Genomic DNA, 17,587 nt, shown 5'->3' on the forward strand with positions numbered 1-17,587 from the left:
GTCCCCCTTTCCACTTTCTGTATACTTCCTTCTTCTGCTTGAGTTTTGCCAGGAGCTCCTTGCTCATCCATGCAGGTCTCCTGCCTCCTTTGCTTGACTTCTTACTCACAGGGATGCACCGCTCTTGAGCCTGGAGGAAGTGATGTTTGAATATTAACCAGCTCTCTTGGACCCCCCTTCCTTCTAGGGCCCTAACCCATGGGATTCCTCCAAGTAGGTCCCTGAAGAGGCCAAAGTTTGCTCTCCTGAAGTCCAGGGTTGCGATCCTACTTGGTGCCCTGCTGCCTCCTCGCAGGATCCTGAACTCCACCATCTCATGGTCACTGCAGCCAAGGCCGCCCCCGACCTTCACATCTTCCACCAGTCCTTCTTTGTCTGTTAGTACGAGGTCCAGCAGCACACCTCTCCTTGTTGGCTCCTCCACCACCTGTGTCAAGAAGTTGTCACCAATGCTCTGCAGGAGCCTCCGGGACTGTTTGCGCCTAGCTGTGTTGTCTTTCCAGCAGATATCAGGGTGGTTGAAGTCCCCCATGAGAACCAGGGCCTGGGATCGTGAGGCTACTTCCAGCTGTCTGTAGAAGGCCTCATCGACTTCCTCTTCCTGATCAGGTGGCCTGTAGTAAACACCCACAACAGTGTCACCCATGCTAGCCTGCCCTTTAATCCTTACCCATAAGCTCTCGACTCGCTCTTCATCCACCCCTAGGCACAGCTCAATACATTCCAGTTGCTCTCTCACATAAAGAGCAACTCCACCACCTCGCTTTCCTGGCCTGTCTTTCCTAAAAAGCACGTAGCCATCCATGGCAGCACTCCAGTCATGCGAGCTATCCCACCATGTCTCTGTAATGGCAATGAGATCATGGCCCTGCGACCGCACACACATCTCTACTTCTTCCTGTTTGTTCCCCATGCTGCGTGCATTGGTGTACAGGCATTTCAGAGAGGTGATCGAGCATGCAGGTTTCCCAGGAGGGATACAAGAGGATCCTCCATAGCCACGTCCCATGCGCACTTCCCTGGCTGCATTCACCTGCTGGAGGCATCCTGACTTGAGCAGTCTTTTGCCAACTACCCTGGCACTATAACTCTCCCCTTCCCCCATCTTTCCTAGTTTAAAGCCCTCCTTACCAGGTTGGCCAACCTGTTGGCAAAGACCCGCGTGCCCTGCCTCGTGAGGTGGATCCCATCTCTCGCCATCAGTTGTCAATCTTCAAACAGGGTCCCATGGTTGTAGAAACCAAAACCCTGTTGCCAACACCAGCGGCGCAGCCAGTCGTTAACTCTCACACCCTGCTGCTGCTTTATCAACTCAGTGTATGTAATCTAAATCCTTTGTTGTCATTTCAACAACGTTCACAGCATCTTCACCAGGAGCAGATTCCATCTCAAGAAACCACTTTCTTTGCTCATCCATAAGAAGCAACTCCTCATCCATTAAAGTTTTATCAGGAGATTGCAGCAATTCAGTCACATCTTCAGGCTCCACTTCTAATTCTAGTTCTCTTGCTGTCAGCTTGTCCTTTGAAGCTCTGAAGCCAGGCATTGACTTCTCCTCTCTAGCTATGAAAGTCCTAGATGGCTTCTTCTTCCAAAATAAGGCTGTTTTGTCTACACTGAAAATCTGCTGGTTAGTGTAGTCACCTTCATCAATTCTCTTAGCTAGATCTTCTGGATAACTTGCTCCAGCTTCTACATCAGCACTTGCTGCTTCACCTTGCACTTTTATGTTATGGAGATGGCTTCTTTCCTTAAACCTCATGAACCAACATCTGCTAGCTTCAAACTTTTCTTCTGCAGCTTCCTCACCTCCCTCAGCCTTCACAGAATTGAAGAGAGCTAGGGCCTTGCTCTGGATTAGGCTTTGGCTTAAGGGAATGTTGTGGCTGGTTTGATCTTCTATCCAGACCACTAAAACTTTCTCCCTATCAGCAAGAAGGCTGTTTCGCTTTCTCATCATTCCTGTGTTCACTAGAGTAGCACTTTGAATTTCCTTCAAGACCTTTTCCTTTGCATTCACAACTTGGCTCACTGTTTGGCGCAAGAGGCCCAGCTTTTGGCCTATCTTGGCTTTTGACATGCCTTCCTCACTAAATCAAAAGCTAGAAATGATGAAGCATAAAGTGAGAGGCATGCGACTCTTCCTTCACTTGAATGCTTAGAGGCCATTGTAGGGTTATTAATTGCCCTAATTTCAATACTGTTGTGTCTCAGGGCATAGGGAGGCCCGAGGAGAGGGAGAGAGACAGGGGAACGGCCGGTCGGTGGAGCAGTCAGAACACACACAACATTTATCGATTAAGTTTGCCATCTTATAGGGGTGCAGTTCACGGCGCCCCAAAACAATTACAATAGTAACAAAGATCACTGATCACAGATCACCATAACAGATATCATAATAATGAAAAAGTTTGAAATTTTACGAGAATTACCAAAATGTGACACAGAGGCACGAAGTGAGCACATGCTGTTGGAAAAATGGCGCTGACAGACTTGCTCAACGCAGGGTTGCCACAAACCTTCAGTTTGTAAAAAACACAGTATCTGTGAAGCGCAATAAAGCAAAGCGCAATAAAACAAGGTACGCCTGTAGTTCCACATCATATGGAAAGGAATGAGTTTGGGCCTTTTTTTTAAAGCATTGCTTGTCAGCTATGTTTAAAAGAAAAATTCTCTTAGTGAGCAGACACAGTTCTTTCTTAATAAACATCAGACTGAGCAAAAATAGATGGACTATAAGAAAATTTTATCTTTACAGAATGAAGAAATAATATTAAGATGTACTGGCATCCCTAGCCCCTAAGAAGACCTTTGAGGAAGGGAATTTGTCCTAAAACACTACCATGACTTTTAGGGAGCAGGATCATCAAGAAACCAGAATACAAGTGTGTGAAGTGTACTATATGGAATTGTCGCTCTGTACCTGCTTCCTGGCTCATCAGTATGCACTGAGTTGGCCATTCCAAGAGGCAGCAGCAGCAACCTTTTAAGTGATCAATCTACAGGCTGCCTTTCGCACAGTGAGTGCACTAATTTAGGTCTCGCCTATGCGAGCACTGTTTTGTACAGAAGTATAGTAGAAACTTCCTATCTTTAAGGCTTCTAGCCCTTTGCTGAATTTTGATAAAACCGAATACAAAAAGTTATTGGAGAAAGTAACAGATAAGCACAGTCTGACAAGTTTTATTACTTTAGAAAACCAAGCAGGAAAAAACACCAACAGAAAACCCAATGAATATATTAGCAGATACTTTGTTAGCAGTGCATAGTATCCTGTTGAAGATATAGGAAGTTTACGAAGATGACAGTCAATTAATATATGTTCTCAGAATTCCACACGCTCTCCAAGTTTGTGTTAGAAAAGCTCTTAAAAGCCTCGGGCAGGGACTTGTTCTGCGTGCTCTAGGAATACACAGATTTCTGCCTCAGTGAGACTCCAAGCCAAGCGCAAGAGAGACAATGGATAGAGACAGACAAATGACAGAACAAAAGCAAACTGACTACCATTTATCAGTAGGATGCACAGTCACCTCAGCACATTGATTTACTAATCTTTGTCTTCTTTTAAATAGAAACCGACAAAGCAGGTATTTGTGGATGCTTACAGTTCAAGTATCATTGTCAAAAGGAAAAAAAAAATCAATATGCTTATATATGAATAATTAAATATCAGGTAATGGAAGTACAGGGTGATTGAAGGCAAGAGTCTTCACCTTACTAGTACATTGTAGATGAAAGAATAAGATGAGAATCAGCTTATGAGTTGAACGTGAAGACAAAAGCTTCCTTTGAAGGGAAACAGAAAGGACAGTCCAGAAAACAATGAAAAACAGCCATATCAGTGAAGTTGCTCTGGTTGGATATGAGTACAACAATATTCGTTTCTCAAGGGAAAAAATGACTGCAATAATCATGGTGTAAAACAGTAAAAAAATTAAATGAGAATTTAAAAATAAAGGAAATGGGGATGGGGTCACTCAGGCAAATAGAAAAGCTAAAAAAGTAGAGAGGAAGAGAAATTTTTGACCAACAAGAAGGAAAGAAAAACGGAAAGAAAAGTTTCCCCATACGGAAGTGAGAGAATCACTTGTCTTTTCTGAAAATAATTCAGTGAGATCTGAACAGCTAGAGAAGTGGAAGAGAAAGGAGGAAAGACAGACAAAAAAGTAAAGAAGTTAAATTGAAGAAGTAAAACACAATCTATATTTCATCCAAGACTTCTACTATTCCTTCCTCAGCTGGGATGACAAAACCGTGCAAACTATTATAAATGTGGATCTATGTAGCAGCATAACACACTATTTCATTCTCAATTCCTTTCCTAATGATTCCTAAAGTTCTACTTTGCTTTTTCTCTGCCACTGAACAGTAAGCTGATATTTTCTAAAAAAAAGTATACACAACAATTCAAGTGCTATTTCCTCCATGTTTATTTTAAGTCTATTATCACTTAGGTATATAGTTACATGTACTACATTCAGCACTGACTTCATTCGCATTTTACTGGCCTTTCTGTGACCAGAACAGTGACAGGTTGTAGAAAGACAGAAAATTCAGAGATAATAAGTCATCCTCAGGAAAGAATAAAGTAGAAGAAAAATAAGAGGGAGAATTATGCTTAATGAAAAGAAGTAATCTTGGCAATAAGAGTTGAGCATGGGCTTCAGGTCAAATGGAGGAAAAAAAAAGGGTAAACTTTCAGCCTAAAAGGACTGATGAGTCTTATGTTAACTGGAGTGGCCAAGAATGACAGAGGAGTATGAAGAGAGGAACGGCAGAGATTCTGAAACGGAGAAAATGACAGATGTGGAACAGAGTACATCAAACAGAATAGGAAAGAAAAAAATGTGATGTGAAAGTGTAAGGACTGCAACAGAGACACATGACCACCTTGCCACCATGGTGGTGATCCTAGGTGGGAAGTGTGAGAAAGGAATAATTCAAAAGATAGAAACAGAGGATGCAATTCCTTTAGTCTTCCTAAATGCATGGTAAGAGGAGGAAGGAATAAATGTTTTTTATTTTTCAGATTAATGTAAAGACGGGTTACTCACAGAACAGTTGGATCACAGTGCGGAGGGGGAACACTCTACACCTCAAGAAGAGCTCGTAACAAAATTACTAGCAGCTGAGTATGCAACAGTATATTTTTAGAAAAAGCAAAGATTCCTCGATTTTGAAAGGAAAAAAAAGTACAGGAAATCTTCCAATATGGAAAAAGTGGCAGGCAGGCAGCCTTTTATCAGGATCAAATAAGATAATAAGCTAATATCTACATGAAAAAATCCATGCATGGCCATATGAGCAATTTTAGAATCACTGACTTCAATACTCACCCTAAAGTTGTCAGGAGAGCTTAAATATAGCTTTTGCCTAATGTCTTCCGGAGCACCAGCACAAAGCCTGTAAAAGATATGATAATTCCTCTCTTCTTTGCCTTGCACACAGATCCTAGATTTCTCCAGAAGGTAATGTGATACAAATCCACCAACCACCGAATTCTAGGAGGAAGAAATATTTTTCTGATTATCCGAGTATTTTTCTGATTATTTCCAAGTTAGGAGTTTTCAATTTATATTTGTCTGATCATGGTTCTTTCAATGGACACTGCTCAAGAGAAGGTCAAAATATATCTATACTTAATGTGTATTAAAGTTAAAAAAGAAACTATTATCCTTACTATTACTTTTTTTCCCCTCCCTTTATTTATTGCACTTGCATACATTCCTCTAATAAGAAGGGTCTGCTTCATATCCACAAGCAGAAATTCTTGGCAGTAGTTCCTGCAAAGAGCTCTGTTATAACCACCCTTACACTTTCAGCTGACATCAGTAACTGCTATTATAGTTCTATTACAACTCACTGCATTTCACTGAGATTCTTGCAAAAAAAGATAAAAGGGGGCAAATTACAGAATACACATTTGGACAACATCTTAGAAAGATAATTATGAGTAAAAACTTCTATTTCAAATACTTGCACTTATTTTCTCATATAGAGGTATAACACAATTTTGGATGTAAACTTGTTATGTGCCTAAACATAACAGTAAGAAAATCCTACTCTTATGGCCATTACAGCAACTAAGACGACCTTACTGACTGTTAAGATTGACCATGGTTAGGTAGTCATTCATTCAGAAAGACACCCCAGTGTTGTACTTGTATTGGACTACAGACCTAATATGGCCACCAAGACCCTTACGAAGTCTTGTAAAAAGGGGGCTCAAATAAACAGCTTGGTCTTACACTGGAATGCTGAAATAAGCTGAGTAGATCCTGAAGATATTCTGAGTGCTATTTGCTTCACTTGAAGCAATTAATGCTTCATGCTAAAACATGATGGTCAGTTGACAGGACAGGGATGCATCACGCCAAGTGGAAATCTGGGGCCCTTTCCATAATTTTGTTAATATGGACTGGACCAACAGATAAAGTCCCTCTCCCCTTGAAGGGGTTTGATTATTTACTGTCCAAACTGTTAAGCAAAGATCTAAAGTTTAGTTACAGAACTGAGCAATGAAAACTTCGGAAAAGACCACAAGCTCAAGACCAGATGGTGAGCTCCAACTCTGCACAAAGGAACTGAAACAAACTGTTTTTTTACATCCTCAACCAACATGGCAAAGATGAGGAGGCACATACATATTCTCTACAGGGATGGTCAACAAGTCTTCAACTTGAATGTGCTGGACAGACACAGTCACCCTTAACTGTGGAATGTGTGTATACATAAACTATCCAAACAAAACTATGCACAAAGAAAGAAAATTCTTCCTAGGCTACACAGTGAATAGTACTTTTGACACAAACCAATTCCGTGACTTTTGTCAGATACGTGTTATTCATATAAGGTCCCAAAATGTCAAACAAATACATGAAAACATGAATGCTTAATTTAAAAAGACACATGTTTATATCTGTTTGTATATAATAAGTAACTCATGTTTATTTATGAATTAAAGGAATGTATAAATGCTTAAGAGCAATAAAGTTATTCTTTACATATGCTTCCCCCCCTGCCCTTGCAATGAAGGGGACTATTTTTGTTCTTTTGTGGAGAAAGTAATTTTCCCACTGGCTTGACCCACAGTTTTCCACTAGTGACAAAGTACCCTGTGGCTTCAGTTTTCTGTTCGAGCTGACAGAATACAATCTGAGGCTGGAAAGCAGGATAGTGGCTATATGGTGCAAGATAACCAAGCCAAGTGTATTCAGCCCACTTCCAGTCTAGCATTTCCATTTTAGGGCAAAATCATCACTATCTATATCAAAATACCAGTACCTTCTCATTGAAGTGAATTTCTACAAATTTCCCAAAACGACTGCTATTGTTGTTGCGAACAGTCTTTGCATTTCCAAAGGCTTCTAATAGGGGATTTGCTGTTTAAAAAAAAAAAAAAAGTTAAAATTTGATCAATAAACTATCAAAAAGAAAAGAGAGAACAAATGCATACTAATTATTCAGGGTACTGACGGGGAATAAGATTTGACTATAAATATATATATTACCTATTAGAAATAATCAATTTTGCAAACTGTACTAGATGTACCATGGTGGAATTTACAATAAAGTGAATGAAGAGCTTAAATATTACACAAACACTGCAAGGTTTTTGAATCAATACTATAAGAAATTCAGAGACTATCACTGAAAATGATTCAGTGATATTCTCTTACAAGAAGTAGGTAAATAATTGATTTATAAACTATGAGAGACAACAGACAATTTTAGACTTCTCAATGAATTATCATTCATAAATCTAAATTACCCACTTGTCCCACAAACAAACATGCTAGCTGAACGTCATGCATACAACGTGTTAGATCAACTAGGAATGAAAAAAACGTATTAGAAGTGTGTGCTGATTTAAAAAACAACTTAAAAATGCTTTTTCAAACATTAGCTCAATTAAGTGACTGAGTGATTTTATTTTTCACTGGCTGTAGATTTCAAGCGGCCTCAAAGAAGAGCCCTTACAGGAACTGTGGTGGCAATAATGCATATATATATTAAACATGCACAATTTAAGCAGATTGAAAAAGCTTATTAGTTATGCAACACAATGCTTCTGAAAGACTATTTTACTAACTCTGAAAATCAGCCGAAGATCTAAGAAAATTACTTTTCTGATACGTGCTAACAATAAGCCACAGAAAATATCAGCAAGATATTTTAAGGTTTTTAGCTAAAAACACATGCTGGAAACTATCTGAGCAGAAACTCAGATTTAAATCTCCATTGATAACCATATACAAATCTGCTCCTACAAAAATTAAAGTTTGAAGGAATAACTACAATGGTTGGATAAATTAAGGGTGATAATGCATCATTTATTAGGAAAATCTGCATTAACATTTTTGTTTTGGCTGGGTTTTTGTTTTTTTAATAGAAGTGTATGAAAATGAAAATCTGATTTTCAAAACTGTCATATTAAGATATCTTTGATAACTATTCAGACATCCAAATATCTTACATAATATTAAAATTTTTGAAGTATGGATTATGAATAAAAAGATGGCAAGTGGTCTTTCAGATAGGCCACAGGTTCCTCTAGTAAAACAGATGCTGTGACCATGCTCATTCAGATTGTGCTCCAAAACTTCAAAATTCATGCATCAGATGCTGTTTTAGATTAAAAATACTTTTCTAAAAATACCTACAAGTACCAATTAACTTTATGGCATATTGGGAGAGGCATTATTCAACTCTTGGCCACCTTCTGAGTTCCTTTAGCACACAAGGGATTTCATTAACAAATTGGTTTAAACAATCCTACAACAATAAAAGATTAAAGCCTGCAGTACTACTTTTGAATAATCCAGTGGCTCAAATTTGAAAACAGAAACATTCAAAGTAAAAGAAAGCAATTTTTTATTTAAGAAAGAAAGTGAGGGCAATTAATTTCTGAAATAGGTCTACAATAAGCTACAGAAGACTAACACTGAGAGCCAAGGCATTTTGGGGAATGGTTGGGGGTTGGTTGGTTTTGAGATATTTATGTTTATTCAAAAAGTTATTTCCTGTGCAAGTAGCAAGTGCCTATAACATTTAAAAAGATAAACTGGATGTTCAAAACTTCTGGCCTTTTTTGGGAGTCTAGTATAAGGATAGACACAATAAAGGAGATGAAAATTAATTCAAATTAATTGCTTTATGACAAATAGACATAACAGAAAAATGACCCAGAAAAGGAGGGTCAGAGTTTAAAAGAACTTCATTGCTGTATCCATCTTTGAGAACTTTATGGTGGGGAGAAGGAATTACACCTTTCTGGTACCAACAGTACTAATGAGGATATAATCTTGTCCTTGAAGATTTCATACAGTGTAAAATCCAGTCCTGGATACACGTGTGTAAACTTTCACGCTTGAACATCTTCTAGATTAAGGACTGTATGACATTACACCAAGTTAAAATAAAGCAAATCACAAAGAAGAAATAACTTTCCAGATATTAGTATCAAGGTAAACTACTGGTAAATTATGCCCTAGGAGGTCTGGTAATATTATCAACCTAGCCTTTATTTATTTTTGTTTAACATTTCAAATTTCAAAAAAAATTGAAACATTTTGGAACCTTTAGTTTAATAAAATACAATACCTTCTACAATTCTATCATCAATATCTTGGCCAGTACCATAGGATTCTGTCAAATACCTGTAGAGTAAGATAGAAATGATTGATACCTTCCACTTGTCAGTTTACTTAAATTCAACAGGGTGTAGCATGTTTGTGCATCATGCTTCCTAGCCATTTGCTAAACGGAGAACAAATTGATTATAAGTGCCAAGTACCTAAATGCTTTTAAAATAAATACAAACAATTTGACTTTTCTTTTGTTAGAAGAAAGATACATTCTTGCAGACCTCAGATTTTCTTCATTAATTCCAGACACATTTAGAAATTACTTTCAGATATTCATATGGAAATTACTTTTTGTATAAATATACTGAATATACTACCGTGCTATCTGTATTTATTATTAATCTCCATAAGCTCATGAATGTTCACATATATTTCCTGAAATTAAGATTATTTACATGCATACAGCCTCTGTGTTCCTCGCTATCAGTATTAATGAGAATCCCCCATTTAGACTGTGAGATAGGAAACTGCAGGTGCATAATGAAGGTAAGCTTCAATTTAGCAACTGAAGAAGGAACTTGAAAATAGGAAAATAAACCCACAACATATTTGCTCCCAAGTTACAGCTTTTTTTCTGAGTACAGGGCATACTTTCTAGAAATTTACAGGTAAATCTGGGACATGTTAAAAATATTTCTTTAAATGCGGTCTTCCAAAAAAGTTTAGCAATATTAACAAATCTGTATTAGTACCTTTCTGATTACACGAGGAAAAGAAAACTTCCTACTTTTAAAACTCAGTGACATTTTGTTCACAGACTATATGGGCATGGGTGGCAGAGCGAAGTGGCTGCAGTGATATTCACCTGCCCTGTAACTGGAAAAACTTTGCTGAGAAGCAGAAGAATGCTTCCTGTAAGAACGTTCCTCAGGGGATGTTCTTGTAGTGACCACTCTCTTTTCCTGTTCTTAGCAGGATCAGCTTTGTGAGTTGTCTTCAGTTAAGATATCCCCTACAAAAATTACCACCATCACCTTGCAGTAACTCCTAACAGCTATCCATTAAAGGTTACACAGGGTAGAGAAGAACCATATAAAGAACAAATGACCAACTATGACAATTCTTCTGGGGATGCAGAAGATAAGACCACTACCCCACACAGACACTAGAGAACACATGATGTAAAGGAAAAGGGAATTAAAGATTTATACAGGGAAACAAGGACAGGGGGAGTGCAATGCATACATGCTGCCTGCACTGTGCTTCCCTGGAGAACCATGCCACCTGTAAGTCAATTTAACTGAGCAGTGTTCTCCACCTATGGTGTTCCAGAGAGATCTAAAGCAGTTAAAGTATAATGCAAATACAGTAAAAAAATTAAGATAATATAAAAATGAAGCAAGGATATATATCAGCAACATGACCTCCCTGTAGTTTAAGGTTCTTGATTTAGTACCTGTCATACATGAACATCAATTAAATTAACAAATCCCTTTATTCAATACTTAGTCAGTAAATTAGGGTAGAAGTATATCCCAGAATCCCTGCAGTCATCCCAAAATCAAGAGTTAAAAACCCTGGACACTCAAACAAGCTAAAGAAACAAAGACAAGGAAAGCAGAGAAATGCACATTTATGGCAAAAACAACACTGTCACACAAGACACATTTAAAATGTCTATTTTTGTTTCCATCTGTTCTAGGAGCACAATATCAAAATGACCTCATCATAAACTGACAACCAACAACTGAGTAGGTTTCTGGAAAATATAGCCACTTCCATATGTTATCATGTCAGCATGCAAGTTTAACCATATGAATTTGTTGTATTAATGCGTATGTGGAAGTATATACTTATATTCCTGAATTGTGTCTTAAACCTACTTTACTGTCGTTGACTACCTTACAATTAGCTCTGTCTACGCATCAAACAAATGCATCAACATAAGAGATTAGTTGAATAATTTTGGTCCAAAAGCACAAACCTCAAAACAAATTTAGTGTTTTCTGTCTTTCCAGCTCCTGATTCTCCAGAAACTATAATGGACTGGCTCATCTTGAGTACTTTCATATCACGAAATGCTTTATCAGCTTAAAAAAAAAAAAAAAATTAACATGACAAAAATTATGCTTGTAACTCTCCTGAATACTAAAATAAAAGTTAATCCATAATACAAAAATGAAAAATTAACATTTTAAAGAATAAAAGGCAAAGTTTTACAATCAAGAGCATTACAGCCTATCAAAGTCTGGTTCCCTTTAAATTATATTACAATTGCCCACTCTCTGACACTGACGTATAAAAGCATTAAGCCTTTAAATACAAAGACCTACTGAGCTATATCCAGGACAAAACATAACAAAACACAAACAACCACCTAGAACTAAATCTCCAGAATTAAATATATTTATGAAATAGCTTAAGACTGATTTTGCTTTGTTTATTATATTTTTTTAAAGGAAACTTTCAGTTGCACTTTCTAACATTTGACATTTATGACAAGGATACTTTGAAAAATACTTGGGTAATTTTCTTATTATGCAATAGGTACAGAAAAACAAGCTATTCACACTTCAAAAGGTGTTTGATTACAAAACAAAATTCACATATATAGCTTTAATACACTGTGACAAGGGTAGCAACAAATCAACTGTTGATTTGTAGTTTGCACTTTTTTTCCTTAAATACTATTACTTGCAAAGTGACTGAAATCAGGTTTGTGCCATTAAGTCAAACCTATAAAAAGAAACAGTGCATGTGCTCTGGCAATATGCCAAAAGAGAAAGGAAATCACTATACTGAAAGACAGTGCCAGTTATAATTATATCATTCTTCACTTCTAAAATTTGCATTTGTTATTTTTATGATCGTAAATTACACTTATTGAAACTGCTCTGATATAAAAGACTGAAGGTATGGAATAGTCACCTTTAGCTGTCAGGATTGCTAATTTCCAAATTCTTCAAATTGAGCAACAAATACTGGAAGATTTGCAATTTTAGTAATTGGTGCTTTTAGTTCATAATAGTTGAAAGTAAAAGAGTTAAGTTACAGATGGCTATTAACACATAACAGCAAAGCATTTAATACTTGTTTTATAAAAGACAAATACAGATTCAATACATACCAACTGCAAAAACATGTGGTGGTAACGTCCCAAGTGATCTACCTTGGTATTTTTTAATGGTTTCTGAAGAATAAAACTTAGGAATATCAAAATATGGATTCACTGCAATAAGAATGTTGGCTACATAGGTCTGTGAAGAAACGAATTAATAGCAAACTATTAGCTAGTATCCAACCAACTGGTTAACAGCAATTTTCAATTACTATTGAAGACTACAGGCTTTTCCTCAAGTTCCAAAAAATAGAATGAAGGTAGGAGACAAAACTATTAGTAAGCAAGTCTCCAAGTATAACAATTACATTTACAATTCTTTCTTGCCGATGCAGATACAAATAAGGGACATGTTTTCAGAGCTGCTCTAATTGCCTTAGAGCCTTCTCTACGAAGAAGCACTTCTCAGGAGAATTTCCTAACCACTTAGCTGTGGAATATGTTCTGAATTTGACCTTTCTCCTTCTCCTTTTAATTTATTTCCCATTACATGATCATGGACAAGACATCACTACCTCCTCCTCAAGAATGAATAAACTCGCTAGCATTGTGCAATCTCCTCCAATGAGGGGAAAAAAAATTTCAATACAAAATGGAAGTAACTCAGCAGGAAGGACTGACAGAATCAAGGCAGGAGCCTGGGAACATGCTCAAGCCAGGCAATAAAAGCATTCAGCTGAGAGAAATTAGCTATGGTTGGTTCCACAGGGAGAAACAGAATACAAATGTTCTCTAATAGAGGAGGAGTTCAAGAAAAATCTCAAACCAAGACTGCTTTTTCCCTTTCTGCAGAATAAGGACAACAATAGAAAAGTTTTTTAAGGCTTCTGAAAAACTTTCATGCTTTGGTTATAATGGCCAGATTACATATAAGGACAGACAGATGTCTGAAACATTAAAAAAAAAAAAGCAGATTTGCAGGAAAAGGCCCTAAGAAACCACGTAAACCAGCTTCCATAACTTATTTGGTTTGTTGTTATTGAGATCATCATATCCCAAGACGACTGAAATCTGGACTCTATTGTGACATGTTCATAGAAGGCTGGACCACACACCATATACAAATTTTCTTAAATACTTCTATTCTCACCATTTATTTCAGTGAAGGCAAGCACACACACAGAGCTCTTCAAAAGCTGCAAGTACTAATATTAGTTTCCCTCTTGATAACAAGACAAATATTATTAACTAAAAAAGCACTGAAAAAGGCAAAAGTTGATTCAAATGGTATCTTAAAGTTAAAAGGGAAAGATAGTTAAGATACACACTGAGCTAATTTTTTTAATTATTTTTTAGAAAATAACCTCAACTCAGGACAACTTCAGTTGCATTTAGGTAAAATGAAGGAAGGCTCTATGAAGCTAAATACTATTCTACTGAATGATTAGTTCAATTTTAGAATTTTATTTTATTTCTTTGAGGTTTTCTGGTTTTATTGTTCTTTTTTCATTTTTCCAGAACAACATTCAAATGGCCATTTTTATTTATTTACTTTAAAGATGATGCTTGGTCTTGATTCCATAAACAATTTATAGCTGTGTAAAGTTAACCGCAACATGGCAATACAAATATACTTTCTTTATATACATACACATGGACACACACAAGGGTTTAACTCTAAATCAATACACTACAGAACACTGTGGTAACACAAGAGTAGATTAGCTTAACACTGCCACTTATAAAACATGAAGAAACATCATTTATTATCAGTGGCCAGCTTTCTATTAACCAAAAAAAAAAAAAAAGGGGGGGGGGGAAACTTATCTTTCTTCTGTTTCACAGCTGTCAGTGTCAGGGCAGATGGCAAGGACAAAATGTAATTTAGTCAGAATTCATTAAGTACAATTAGGCAATTCGATAGCAATATAAAAGATTAAGATGGACATCTGAGCTAGGAGGTGTCAAAGGAGGCACCTGTTTGCTTCGTTCAAAAATAATGAAGAAAGGGAACCATCTTTGGTAACAGTCTCTCTACTGGCAAAGCAAGCTACCTGCAGGAACACACTTTTGTGATACAATGCTACGCTCTAGTCACAACTGAACAGTCACGTAGAGAAAAATCTATTATCCTCCGTGGTAAAAATCAGCCAGCATTAACTTGATCCAGATCTCAAACAAGGTGCAATGTACCAAAAATGCCTAAAACCTCCTAAGTTCCAGAGTTATCATTCCTGCTTACTCTGTGATAGAACAAAAAGGATCAAAAACATGTTTTTTATTAAGGTTTTTTTTTTGGACTGGATATTTACCATTAGACTGTTTGACATGACATGCAATACTTACGTAAATTCTGTCTTTACTGTACCGAACTTTGATATTGTGAAGGAGAGTGGCTTCATTCAAGTACATAAGGGAACCTGCAATTAAAAGACAACCACATACCGTTAAGAACTCAGGACTACCTTAGTGTATGGCCAGGCAACTAAAATTTAGCCTTAAGGAGAGTTTTGCTTCCCCTCTTTTTGGTTATAGTTTAATCCTTTCATTTCTTCATACTCTCTTAAAGCAGAACTGCTGACTTAAAACATATTTTAAAAATTTTTATACCGTACGTTGTACGACAGTAGTTAAAGTTGTTGAACACAGAATTAGACTACGGGATCTCAACACAGACCCTGTGAAAGAGGTAAGTCTGAAGTTCCCTTTTAACAGCCTTTCAGATGAGCACAGTGCATTTCCCTCCATGACTATCAAAATCTGTAACACTATTTTCTTCCTTCCAACTCTGCAGTCTCTGCAATGATGTACATAGAGTAATTCCATCTAACTGCTTGTTCTTGGTGATTTTTAGATGTTTGTATCACCAATTCAACTGGCAAGTATTTTCTAGAGGCAGCAACAGGTGTCATTCTGACACCAGGTACCAATGCAACCTTTCAAGTCTCATTTCCGACTTTGTTCCTCTTCAAAGAAACTGTTAGGGAAAAAAAAAAGTTCTACACAACAAAACCTAGTTATTTTTAAATTTGTTAATGTAAAATAACTGAACTAACATTGCTGAAATGTTAGAAAAAGGCAACTCGAGGCAGAGTAAGCACACAGAAAGCTTCAGATCTTGCGGATTAACATTCTGGCAAAGCTAGTCCTTGTTTTCAACTATAAAACACTGGAAAGCATAAAGCAGCCTTAATTACAGAGGTCGTTACCAGTTCCCACTGTAATGATATTAAAAGCATTATTCCTAAACCTACTGAGGGCACTACTTATTCCACAGCCTCAGTTTTCAAATATGTTTAATCCTCTTTCTATCCACTTGAAATTCAAATGCACAATACCCCCCCTCATTTTTCTGTCTTGTTACAATGAACTAACATACTGTTTTTTTGTTTTTTGGGTTTTTTTTTTAAACACAACTAGCACTGTGCTTTTAGTGATAACTCCTACTTCCTACCTCACACGAAGGTCATATATGCATCTCCAATCTACAATAAGCAAAGCGTAGAAAGCTATTGCTGTTTCTGAATTCAGGACAAGGGGATCAAAGTCCTTTCAGGGGCTACAACAGAGAAAACTGTATGCTAACTTACTTACACATATGTGCAAGAAAGACCGTCAATTCTTGTTACCTAAAGTCAATCTTCTCGGGCACCTCATCCCGCAAGGAAGCCTGAAGCTGAGTAAGAAGCCCTTAACTTCTCCTTTATGGTTCTTCCACTGAACCAAAAGATGCTGGTAAGGGATAATGGGAGCTTTTCAAGAGCATGTGTGTTTTCTCTTTTAATGTTATACATGTCCTTCTGCAGTGGAACAAGGAGCAACTCTGCCTCCTACCACGTGTACCAAACTAGCCTGAAGCAAAAGCAGGTTCAACAACTACATGCAGCCTCCCTCCGGCCTGCAAAGCACCACTGAATAATAGCACTTCCTTCCTTTATGTAACTAAATATAGCTTTATTTCAAATGGCTGGAGTCAGACATGTTTCTCAAAGGACCTTGTAACTTCCAGGCTGTTTAGAAGAAACCACCTTCCTCCATAAAATCCCATGTACATACGTACCTGTGTTGGCTGAGGCTGAGGCATACAAAGGCACGCTTTTGCTTTATGATAAGTGGAATCGCCCTTTGGACCGCAACACCCTTAAAATCAGGCCTGTGTCCAATTCCTTCCTGCAGTGGCAGGCCAGCACTGATCACCATAGCCCTTGCTCTGCTATCTGACCAGACCTGCTGCACACAAACAGCGTAGGCGCTCCAGGCGCTTTGGGCTTAGGGCACATGCAGCACACAAGTGCTCCCGTACCAGTACTGCCCACCCGCAGTTCTCCTCCTTGCCTCCCCAGGCATGAAGGGCCTGCCTCCGCATTGAAGTGCACAAGCCTGAGAAAACAGCTTCGAGCCCACAAACTGCAGGTCTCCTTTGACAGACCTATTTTTTCCTTCACCGCTTTTAATGAGGTCATCCCAAGAGAAAAAGACATTAAAAGGAAACGAGCCAGAATCAGAAACTTCTGCTTGCTCTAATGAAAGTTAAATCTCCCTCTCTGCTTCTGTGTGTCTTTGCGGGGGGCCTAATTTTTGACATTTGCTAATTTCTAAAGTCATTTTGGTTCTCAGCATTGAGTTAAGGAATTAGTTTATAGGAGTAGTTTTGCATACACTTAAAATTCAAAGGGAACAATCCACTCCCTTGATTGGATCTTCATAAGAGCTTCTCAGGGTTTGCAGCATATTTCAACAGAAGTAGCACTCAGTTAAGCATCCTAATAAAATCTTAATAACCATCCAAATAACAAATGACCCCAGGTTTTGATGCGTCCCCAACAGTTTCTTAGCAAAAGGATTCTAGTCCTCATTAAAGGAATTATACCTGCAGACTCAGTGTATAATTGGAGCTTGTTCCCAGAGGGAGCGTTGCCTCCTTCACTCAAGACATGCAAAC

At 37.7% G+C, this 17,587-nt stretch overlaps 1 protein-coding gene across 1 annotated transcript in view; it reads right to left on the reverse strand.

Moving 5' to 3' along the window:
• The window catches only part of MYO6 (myosin VI), a 130,562-nt gene that overhangs the window by 69,404 nt on the left and 43,571 nt on the right, over positions 1 to 17,587 (reverse strand). Inside the window, exons 4-9 of the mRNA XM_067294094.1 lie at positions 14,992 to 15,065; positions 12,715 to 12,844; positions 11,572 to 11,677; positions 9,604 to 9,659; positions 7,285 to 7,382; positions 5,337 to 5,501 (exon numbers count right to left, since the gene is read on the reverse strand). Coding sequence (XP_067150195.1) covers positions 5,337 to 5,501; positions 7,285 to 7,382; positions 9,604 to 9,659; positions 11,572 to 11,677; positions 12,715 to 12,844; positions 14,992 to 15,065 — 629 coding nt within the window. The remainder of the gene's footprint in view (positions 1 to 5,336; positions 5,502 to 7,284; positions 7,383 to 9,603; positions 9,660 to 11,571; positions 11,678 to 12,714; positions 12,845 to 14,991; positions 15,066 to 17,587) is intronic.

This window comes from Apteryx mantelli, chromosome 3, assembly GCF_036417845.1.
Source record: "Apteryx mantelli isolate bAptMan1 chromosome 3, bAptMan1.hap1, whole genome shotgun sequence".
Classification (NCBI taxonomy): domain Eukaryota; kingdom Metazoa; phylum Chordata; class Aves; order Apterygiformes; family Apterygidae; genus Apteryx; species Apteryx mantelli.